This window comes from Cervus elaphus, chromosome 19 (assembly GCF_910594005.1).
Source record: "Cervus elaphus chromosome 19, mCerEla1.1, whole genome shotgun sequence".
NCBI lineage: Eukaryota > Metazoa > Chordata > Mammalia > Artiodactyla > Cervidae > Cervus > Cervus elaphus.
Window position 1 is genome coordinate 76,359,251 of NC_057833.1, and position 11,570 is coordinate 76,370,820.

Genomic DNA, 11,570 nt, shown 5'->3' on the forward strand with positions numbered 1-11,570 from the left:
TGAAGGTGATGGAATTCCAGTTGAGCTATTTCACATCCTAAAAGGTGATGCTGTGAAAGTGCTGCACTCAATATGCCAGCAAATTTGGAAAACGCAGAGGTTGAGATGGTTGGATGGCATCACCGACTCAATGGATGTGGGTTTGAGTAAACTTCAGGAGTTGGTGATGGACAGGGAAGCCTGGTGTGCTGCAGTCCCTGGGGTCACAGAGAGTTGGACATGACTGAGCAACTAAACTGAACTGAATGCACAGAAAAATATCTCCAGGGACTGCCCAGTGACCCCTGCAGGATACACTTTCCCAGACTGTGACCCGCTGAGTTAGACTTACTTGCTATCTCTGATATAAAGCTCCATACTACCACCTTTTGAGAGGGCTGGAAGCCCAGAAGCAAACACTCACATCACTCACATTTCCTTTTTTTTTTTCCTTTTAAAGATTTTTTTGATGTGGGCCATTTCTAAAGTCTTTATTGAATTTGTTACAGTATTGCTTCTGTTTTATGTTTTGGCTTTTTGGCCCCAAGGCATGTAGGATCTTAGCTTGGCGACCGGGGACCAAACCTGCAAACTTTGCATGGGAAGGCCAAGTCCCAACCACTGGACTGCCCAGGAAGTTTCTGCTTTAGTGAAAATGACCACTGTCCTCTTGAAGATAGCAGGCAGCAAAACAAGTGTTCCTAGAACCATTTGTAACAACTTCTTATCTGTGCTGGATGAGTGCCCCAGATGGTGGCACCCATCAAACAAACAAATGGTTACATGTTGGCAACAAGGTAACCACAGGATGGGTGAGGAAGCCCTAGAAACTTTGGCAAACAGAAAAGTGGAACCTCTGCAAGGTGGAACGACCACAGAATCTTATCATCTAAAATATGGCGCTTATATATGTATGTTTCTTAAACTTTCATTTTCCTAGTAATTCATTTTCACTGATTTACAAATTACTGTTCAGGGCAGACTGCAAATTTAAAAAGGACGCAGTCAGCACAGAGATTTTTGAACAGCAGGGCTTTAGAGCTCTTGCTCTGCAGAAAGTGCATACCACCTTTCCAAATTGCCAAATGCAAGCAAGCGTCTGGAACACAACTTGCTGGAGGTAGAGATTTCCCAAACAGTCAGCATGCGTGCTAAGTCACTTCAGCCATGTGTGACTCTTTGGGACCCTATGGACGATAGCCTGCCAGGCTCCTCTTCCATGGGATTCTCCAGGCAAGAATACTGGAGTAGGTTGTCATTTCCTCCCTCAGGGGATCTTGCCCACCCAGGCTTTGAACCCGTGTCTCTTACATCTCCTGTGTTGGCAGGCAGGTTCTTTACCACCAGCGCTACCTCACACTTAATCAAACAACCAGGCTTCAGGAAGAGGAAAGAACATACTGCCTCCACTCAGGAAATCACACTGCAGAGGAGACTGTCTCTGTCATGGCCTGCAAACAGTGTCCAAGGGCTGAGATCAGGCCAGCCACTTAAGGGGAGGGGGTGGGAGATGCAATAAAGGGCAGACTCTCAGGCCTCGGTGCAGACAGTCTTGTCCGGTCAGTCTGGACTAGGTCTTGGGAATCTTAATTTTTAACCAACTCTACAAACTGCGCTTGCTTCCAGGTGGCTCAGCAGTAAAGAATCTGCCTGGGTCGGGAAGACCCCCTGGAGTAGGAACTGGCAACCCACTCCAGTATTCTTGCCTGAAAAGCCCCATGGCCAGAGGAGCCTGGAGGGCTATAATCCATGGTGTTGCAGAAGAGTCAGACACAACTGAGCGACTAAACAACAATCACCAGGTGTGTGTGGTCCCCACCGCCACCCCGCTGTGGCCAGCTGGTTTACGAAGCAAACACCCCAGTTCTTGCCTTCCAACCAGCATCATGTGGCCTCCCTGCTTCCCATGGCCTGAATCTGGCTCCACATCTTCACAGACCCCAGGTGACGCACCTGCAAGCAACTGCTGAAAGTCAGAGCTGTCAGAAGGGCTCCCAAACAAAACAGCTAATAATCACTCAGTGCTGGGACTTCTAGAAGGCATCTCAGGTCACCCGGTCCAATTCCCGAATTTACAGATGAGGAAACCAAGGCCCCGAACGGCTGGAGAACTTGCTCATCCACACCATTATTTGGTGAGCAGACTTTCTGGGACCAGCACCAGAAACGCCTAATTCCCCAAGGCTATGACAAGCGGGAGACAGTGGCTTGTCAGACTGAGAAAAGCTAATGAATTTCCCCAGGAGACAGCTCAATGTAGCGAAGATGGCTCTGAATGTTCCCTCTGCGGCTTGGGGAATCCACACCTCCTTCACAAAGCAGCAGCTTCCCAATTCCGGCAGCGCATCCTGCCTTGAAAGGGAGTCAGACCTGATTATCCGGCTCCCCTGAGGCTGCCTGGAAAACTTGGATTCAATGCTTTTCACCCTTTCCCCCCGTGGTGTCACCTTCTGAAGGGGCTGCTTTGCGGTTGCTCTCTTGGGCTTCTGGCACAGGGCTGGCAGGGCATACAAACTGAAGCAGTTTTCAACCCCCTCCCAAGAAGGCCATTTATCCAGGGCTGAGGTGGGCTGGAGGTCTAGAGGGTCCTTGATGTTGTTGTGTTAGGAGCTCAGTCCTGTCCGACTCTTTGTGACCTCATGGACTGTAGCCCACCAGGCTCTTCTGTCCATGGGGATTCTCCAGGCAAGAATACTGGAGTGGCTAGCCATTCCCTTTTCCAGGGGATCTTCCTGACCTAGGGATTGAACCTGCGTCTCCTGCATTGCAGGCAGATTCTTTACCATCTGAGCCTGCAGGGTCCTTAGGAGGGCCAGGTATAAATCCTCCCGTGCATCCTCAGACGAGTGTGAGATGGAGTGAGAGGTTCCCACTGCCCTTTATGATGAAGCCAGCCCAGGGTACCACCCCTTAACACTGTGGACAGTCCTCTTCATCTTCCTAAACCAGCAGGACTGAGATTGTATGTTTCCACATACAGGTATATGATGCACCGTATAATGAAACTCAGAAACACCCGACCTGATACCTACGCAGGGCAGCAAGCATTAACTCAGAAACAAACCTACTAGCTTTGTTTCCCCCCTGTGGTGATGTCAGCCCTCCAATAGTCTCTTTATTCTTCGAGAACTCCAAGAGCAAAAAAACAAAAACTATTTTTTATTAAGTAGTGATAGATTGAAAAAAAAAAAATCAAATAGTCAATCTGGGCCAGGAGATGAGGAACGGAAGCCACGTGACAGCCAGTCCAACCGTGTGTCACACACGCATTTCCCACAGCTTGGGAAATGGCCCAGAATGTGGCACACACACCCTTACTCACATTGCATGTGTGTGTGCAATGCAACTCTTGTCATCCCATGGAGTGTAGCCCGCCAGGCTCCTCTGTCCATGGGATTCTTCAGGCAGGAATACTGGAGTGGGTTGCCATGCTCTCCTCCAGGGAATCTTCCCAACTCAGGGATTGAACCTGTGCCTCTTATGTCTCCTGCATTGGCAGGCATATTCTTCACCACTAGTGCCACCTGGGAAGCCCGACTCACACGGCTCCCATCACGATATATGAACAAGGCACAGAAGCCCAGGTGAGCCATCCACCTGCCTCACAGGTGTGTTCCGTTTCCCAGGTGATATCTAGTGTCAGCATCGAACAATGATTCCAGTGTCAACATCCAGCCTGGGCTGGGCAGGCAGAGCAGAGAGAGTGTAAGGATGGACCTGTGACAGATGGCAGGGGAGCCAAGTGTATGCAGAAGGCCCATTGTTCATCCTAAACTGGGGTTCTTAAGGCTCAAGGGAGCAGTGGCTTGCTCACCATCAGATAAGACCCAATGCCTCCCCCTGCTGCCCTCTGCTTGGGGCCAGGGCGAGAGTCAGCAGCCATGACCCCCAACCTCAGCCCAGGTGGACCCTGAATCCAGAACCAAAGGCTTGACCTGCTCCAGTCAGGGTCTGAGACATAAAATAAACCCCAAGGCATGCTGCTCCACCCCACGGGGATGGGAAAATGGTGTCATCTCTAAAGTCTTCTCCTCAGGTCCAACACAGTCCACTGTGGACACAGCCCATCATCGACACAGCCCACCATCGACACAGCCCACTGTGGAGAAGAAATCAACCATAGCAGTGGCTCAACTAGGCCTTCCTCTTTGGGTTTTAGCTACACTGGGGTCAGTGATCATCCTAGGAGCAAACAGGAAGCCCAGAGGAGGTCAAGCCACCTTCTGACGACACAGGAAGTCAGGCAGAAGTCAAGAAAGGGCTGTGGATGCTTCACGGAAAAGCATGTGTATTTCGTATCCTATAGACTCCATTGAAAGGGGCAGACGGATGCCTTCCAAAGTCTTTACAACATGAAATGCAAGCTTACAACGTGAGTATCTGTGAGTCATAGGTATTTAAACACCAGTGATCCGAGCCTGCCTAAGTGGGCTTTTCCCAGGTTATGCAATGATTCCAGCAATTCTGGAATTAATGCAACATAACAAGAGACGTTTCAAAATTTTAAGTGATTACTCTCTAGTGAGGAAATGGACAATGAAATACAGAAAATAGCCCCAAACCTTCCCCTCCACGACCTCCTGCCCCATCCCACAGCACAGTATCATGTCAGACTCTGTGTCAACATAGAACCAAAACCATCGTGTGCTGCGGCCTTTGATGAAAATATCACTTGAGCTCCAAATTAAAATAATAGGCAAATAAAAGAAGGGGGAGAATGAAAGGAAAAAGATCCACAGAATGATAAACTTAGAATGAACTTGAGTGGATTAAATTCTGTGTCCCCTTGACCTACCACCAAAAAGAAATGTTAAAACCCTGAACCCATGACCTGTCTTGAGAGTTAAAATCAAGTCACAATGAGGTTGGACTGGGTCAGGACAGGTCCTAATCCAATGACTCCTGTTTTCATAAGAGGAGGCAGACTTGGACATAGAAACACACATGGGGTCTGGGGTGGGGGGTGATGTTACAGGAAGGCAGAGGAAGGGATGGGAGGATGCAACTAGGAGCCAAGAAAAAACATGGAGTGCCGGGAGCCACCAGGAGGTGGAAAAGGCAGGAAGGATCCACCCTCAGGACCTTTGGAGGGAGCGCAGACCCCTTGATTTTGGACTCCTGGCCTCCAGAACTGTGAGAGAGTATGTTTCTATCGTTCTAAGTCACCTAGTTTGTGTTCTTCCATTACAGCAGCTGTAGGAAACTTAAAATATTATCAGCCAATGGGGAAGGGGAAGCACAGGGAGGTTGTCATCTGCCCATCATCACGTATGAAATGCCACTAGGACCCAGGACACTGCAGTGGCTCCAGGGTGCTTCCCACTATGCCCAAGTCATTCACGGACAAATGAAGGCGGTTCTTTAAAAACAAAAGCCATGGCAGGGACTTCCCTGGTGGTCCAGTGGCTAAGACTCCATGCTCCCATTGCAGGGGGCCAAGGTTCAATTCCTCATCAGGGAACTAGATTTCCAACTAAACATCCTGCATGCGACAACTAGGAGTTTGCACACCACAACTACATTCTGTAACTAAAGATCCCAGATGCCTCAAGACCCAGTGCAGCCAAAGAAACAAACATTTTGGTGGTGGGGGGAAAGTCACTGCAGTTCAAATAGCAGCATGCAGAGCAGTGAAATCTTCAGACTGTGGACCCAGGCAGACCTGATGGTTAAAGTCAGCCCAGTCACTCACCAGTGTGGCCTCGGACAAATGACCTGGCTTCTCTGAGCCTCAGTTTCCGCATCTGAAAACCGAGTCAAACAACTGCACGTACTTCACAGGGCTGTTGGAAAGTGAGAATGAGGTAATCTGGGCAAAATGCTTAGCGTGGTGTTTAGCACCCAATCAGCCTGAAATCAAGGTTAACACAGTTGTTAACAATTTCTCAGACTCTGCCTCTTCACGTTGTTTGGAGCAGATTCCTGGGCTTGGCATTTCACAGTCCTCTGTAATAAGAGCTTTGATGTTGAATTATTATTCCAAAGCTCAGGAAGGGCAACTTCCCCCACCTCAAGGAGCTAGAGGGAACCTGGTTTTTGCTTTTGGCTCTTTCCATGAGAGTAATACATCCTGGCTTCATTGTCTTTACTCATTTACCTTCTCAATTTGTTCCATCAAATTTCTTCTTGCTGGCCTTTTTCCAGCCTCCCCTGAAGTGAGTTTAATGTAATTTGGGGACACTGGGTGGCTTATTCTGAAAAAGGCAAACCTTTAAATTGTATATGAAGGACACATCGTATCTTTAGCCCAAAATCTTTCAGGTAACTGTGAACTGAGAAGCCAACGAGCCCATGTGCTATGATTGAAATGTGCGTCCCTTAATAACTCATGAGCTCTTTACCTTCAAATGTTTAAACCCCAAAATCACTTTGCTATCTGTTTTATCCATATTAGTGGAGATGACAGAAAATCTTTCAACAGAAACCCAAAAGCCTTTTTGAAGCCATTACCAGGTACAAAGCCTCAGACCTTTAGCTTCTCTAGTTGGATTTATTGTGTCAGCATGAAAGTCTTTTTTAAAAAAATAATGGAAATTGCTGTAATTATAATCACTTTAGAACACCATTATTATTATTAATAAGACCAAATTACATGGTTCAAGCAGCTGCTGGTTCTCTCCTGTTAGAAGGAAGTCATGTAATGGTATCTGAGCCCCAGCTCTCATCTCCATGCCAACGTGGGGCTGCTCACACACGGGCTTCCGGGTGGACGCCTGTGATGTCTTGGAAGGGTGTCAGGCTGAAAGAGGGACCCCAGTTTTTGATTAAAGCACCCAGGGACTGAGCACATTCCCAGCCTTTCCCAGGAGACAGCAAGGAGCACGGGGCTCTGGTTTCTGTTGAATCTTCTTGTACGGTCTCTCCCATGCACACCTGAATCCAATTATTCACAGTGCCGAGGCTTGAGCATCACCCTGAAGGGAGGGGGTGCATGGAGGGGTGGCCGGGGCTGGGAGAGTCCAGTCTGGGTCGTATGTTAAGTTCCTAATACCTGAGGGTGCGCAGTTCAGGGAGCTCTGGCTGATGAGAATAACAGGAGGCCAGAAACCAAAGAAAATAAGTCAGAAGGGAGGCAGGGAGGGGACCAGGTGTTTGCCAGGTCATTGAGAACTTGGGTCCTGGAGTCCAACGGCCTGGGTTCAGCTTGTGGTGCTTTCTAGAGCTTTGCTTTTGCCTTGTCCCATTGCCGTGGGAAAGTCACTCAACTCCAAGCTTCAGCTGTGCTGTCTGCCAAATAGGGGTAAGAACTTGGGGCCCTTTTGAGGATTCCTGGGGAAGGCACCTGGAAGGCATGTAACACGGTGCTGGCCACAGGGGGTGCCCTCCACACGATCTATGACTCTCCCTTCCTTTTCAAAAGATTCTTGGTTATTTACTGCTTGAATTTACAAATCCATTTTTCTCTCCACCTAAGCAAGTTTTATTTTAGGCTTCAGAAAATCAGCAGAGCACATATGCGGGACTCTTGGCAATTAACAGAGCAGGAAAACTTCCATTAAGTTCAGAAGTCACCCGGCAGCTGCCCCCTCTTGCCTGTTACAGACCCCCAGTTAGTGGTCTGAGATGTTTCAGGAGGAGGCAGGCAGAGAATGAATTCTGATTTACTTGTCATTAACACCTAAGAGTTTACAGTAGGCATTTGGAATGAGCACACATGAATTCTGCTATAAAGCAGCTTATTACTAAATCAGGCCAAGGAGAAGGCACAATATATTTCATTTCCCGTCAAACATAAAAATTAAACCTGGATTGTTAAAAAGAGCCTTCCCTGGAAACATGAGAATGTATAAATGAGAAGTAACCTTGAATGAACTACTTCCTTGGCCTCAGTAAAGACAGCAGCCTAAGATACTCAATGCCTTCTTCTTAATTCAATAAACTTTGTCATTTTAGACTAAAGGTGATTAGACTAATTAATAAAGACAAACTATTATTTGAGAGTCCCTTGGACAGCAAGAAGATCCAACCAGTCCATCCTAAAGGATATCAGTCCTGAATATTCATTGGAAGGACTGATGCTGAAGCTGAAACTCCAATACTTTGGCCTCCTGATGGGAAGAACTGACTCATTGGAAAAGACCCTGATGCTGGGAAAGATTGAAGGCGGGAGAAGGAGAAACAGAGGTTGAGATGGTTGGATGGCATCACCGACTCAATGGACATGAGTCTGAGTAAACTCCGGGAGTTGGTGATGGACAGGGAGGCCTGGCGTGCTGCTGTCCACCAGGTCATAAAGAGTCGGACACGACTGAGTGACTGAACTGAAGTGAACTTTGGGTGTCAGGACCCACACTATCCAGATTAATTTTTGTTGTTGAGTCGCTCAGTTCTGTCCAAGGGATTTCCCAGGCAAGAATACCGGAGTAGGTTGCTATAGTTGAGAAAATTCTCTTCCACTCAAAACATCAAGACACACATTCCCAGGTGGTAATGATTATTTGTTCCAAAAGATTATCCTTGGGCCACAAGAGAGGTTCACCCTCAATATCTCAGCGAAATCTCATGAGAAATGAAATGTACCAGACTCTCACTGCCAGCGCGTGCTCTCACGTGGTGGCCTTCACCATCACCAACCTCTCCTGGCCAAGTTAAGCTTTGTCAGCTGACTCCCTCCCTCTAGACTTCTCACTGCCCCCCAACCACCCTCCACCGGAGATGCCAAAAACAGCCCTTAGATGAAAGGCAACCAGAATCAAAGTTTTGAGCCGCAATACATTTTTGAAGGCTTTTCTCTTTTCAACTAATTAAACAAGTATAGAAGTTATTCAGTGGGGTTTCTTTTTTTAAAGAGATTAGCATGGCATGTCTTTGCTCTTAAGAAAGTCTTGAATAATTTAATTAGAATTACACCGAAGTCATGAGTATGTGCTATTTATGGAGGAATCACAGCTGAATTAAAAACCAAATGACAATGTTAAAAATAAAAATAAAGTATCTTCAGACAGCATATTCGATCAATAAGAAAAACTTGACTAGAAATCACAGATTGAGTAGTTTGGAAGGAGGAGGGGAGCCAAATCTACTCCTAGGATTTGGTTTTTCTTAAAATGACTGGGCTTGGGCAGATGGGTTTCTTGCTACAAAAAAGTGGTAATAACTGAAAATCAGGATAAGATCGCTGTTTGATTTTAATTTGTCATTGGGAGACCACTTGGTCTCTGGGAGCCTGACTCAGCCCATGTTTTTTTTCCCAGTCCCTTTACTGCATTTAGCACGTTCCATACACGTGCATAGACTCTTCCATCGGTGCCGAGGTCCCGGGCAGCCTGGAGCCTCTGGGCAGCTCGGAGGAAACTGACAAGCCAACTCGGAGAGAGCAAAGTGGCGCCGTGGAAGCACGGCTCCTTCCACCGGCAGCCAGCAAGCCAGCCTGCTAAGACAGCGTTGCTTTGAGCTGAGATAAAGCCAGAATCCCTTGTAAGGGGTACTGCGCCGTTGGAGGCCGGCCACGAGCCTCCTGAGCGATGAGACAGCACCGGGGTTGGGGTGGGAATATTAGCGCAAAGTGATTTCCCCCGGATCAGCAGCATCGCTCCCTGGGCCCACCGAACAGTCTCTTCGCTGAAAAGAGGTGTCGCTCGCCAGGGGCAATGCCGTTAGAGGCAAGTTACAGGTCTCTCGCCTCGCAGGCACATGGTGATGAAGAGCTAACAAGTTCGGAAGCACGCACCCCGGCTGTGCCGGGGGCTGGGCAGCTCCGCATCCCGACCAGGGAGTGCGCGCGCCCCGACTCCCGACCTGGAGCCCTGCTGGGTCCCCACGATCTTCTCTCCGGGGACAGCTGCTTCTGCTTTGTGGGAGACGCTAAGCTGCGAGGGAGGCACAGCTGGGCGCCCCCAAGAGTCCCCGAGAAGCCCCCGGCTGCAGGGCGCCCGGTCCAAGTGGGCTGGCGGGCGCGCACCGACCTACCTTCTGCGGGGGGGTCCCGATCTGCATCTCCAGGTAGTAGCCGCGGCCGGAGTCCCCCTGCAGGTTATCCACCATGGCCAAGAAGTTGGCCGCACTCCCAGCGGGTTCCAGGGCGAGCGCCAGGCCGTCCGCGCGGGGCTCAGCGGGGGGTCCGGGCCCCGGGGTAGGCACAGCCCCCCGGCTGGTGGTCGAGGCCACCCGGAGAGGCAGTGTGAAGGGCGCGGAGGCCAGAGCCGGGGCCGCTCGCAGGAGCCACTGAGCCAGCAGCGGCAGCAGCAGCGCCCGGGCCAGCGCGCCCATGCCCGCGGCGGGGCTCGGGGGGCGCGCTGGGCCGGGCCCGTCCCGTCCGGCGACAGCGGCTCAGCGACTCGGCGGCGCGCGGGGCTGCGGGGCAGGGCTGGGCGCGCAGCGGGGCCGGCGGCGGCGGACCGGAGGAGGAGGACCGGGAAGGAGGCGCGGCCGGAGCGGGAGGAGGAGGCGCTGGAGCCGCCCCAGCCCGCGCCAAGTTCTGCAAGTTGGTCGCCGCTGCCCCCTCTGGCGGGCGGCGGCTGCCCCGCAAGGGCTGGGCCCCTCCCCGCCCCGGCCAAGGTCAAAGCGAGGCGCGGGGTGCTCCCGGGTCCCCTCAGGCTGGCCCCGTTCACCCTCGCTCTTCTCGGGCGGCGCCTCTTTCCCGGGAAACTCGAGTCCCCAATTTCCTCGGAATGCGCCCCGCTGCCGCGGCCAACGGATGTGACGAGGCTCATCTGATACCAGAGGGGAAAGTTTCGGGAACCCTTAAAGGGGCAGCGAGGGCCTGAACGGGCTCCCTGGCCCTGCGCACCAGGTGCCCCGCAGGTGTTCCCCGGCCCCGCAGTGGCGGGGGCTGCCAGGGGTGACGTGGGGGTCAGAGGGAAGTGCAGGGAATCGTAAAAACGCAGCGAGCATCTCAAGGAGTGTAAGAGTCTGCGCCTCCCCTCGCCAAGTCCGTCCCTGCAGCTTTTCAGCCTTCCCGGAGTCCGGCTGCTTCTCGGGGCATTTTTCCGTGCACTGCGCACCCCCACCCCCCACCCGCGTTCCGCATCCCCACTTCTGGGGCCCCTGAATGATTTTGAGGAGATCTGATTGGAGGCTGGGAGAGGTGAGGATTGGGAGAGCCGGGCGAGGAGGCGAGAGCTTTGGAGACTTCCCTCTAAAAATCCTGGGGGAGGTGGGGGGTTCTTGCTGCTCTAGCTGCGCCGGCCTCGGTTCTCCCTCTGCGCCCAGCGTTTCGGCTGGGAGGTGGCCTCCGCAGCTGGCTTTGAGCCTGGGCTTCTCTGCCCCCTGCTCGACCGTAATGCAGATGAGATGCTGCTAGCAGCTGCACTTCACCTGCCCCAGGACTCCCTCACTCCACCGGGCAAGTTGCAGTCATCATCCAAAATCAGGGCCATTGAATTTACAGCTCTGCCTCCATCCCTCCCGTTCCCGCTTCCCCCAAGCTCTCCGCGGATAATCTAATTAATACTTGTTTAGCCACAGACACCAAGGCGGACCCAGAAATGCATTCAGTAATGCAAGCCATCAGAGTGATTTTATTTTAGATATTAAACGCAGGGGGGACAATTACACGAGCTGAAGTCCATCGATTTCTACTGAAACGGGGAGTAGACAATGCTTTCTACCTCCTCCAGCTGAATTATGTTAGCTGTTTTTTAAAAAACCAA

The 11,570-nt window shown here is 51.0% G+C and overlaps 1 protein-coding gene across 1 annotated transcript in view; it reads right to left on the bottom strand.

The window, feature by feature from the left end:
* The window catches only part of BACE2 (beta-secretase 2), a 112,078-nt gene extending 101,480 nt beyond the window's left edge, over window positions 1-10,598 (bottom strand). Inside the window, exon 1 of the mRNA XM_043874015.1 lies at window positions 9,889-10,598. Within this exon, the coding sequence (XP_043729950.1) occupies window positions 9,889-10,188 (300 nt within the window). The 5' untranslated portion in view covers window positions 10,189-10,598. The remainder of the gene's footprint in view (window positions 1-9,888) is intronic.
* Window positions 10,599-11,570: the final 972 nt, after the last annotated feature.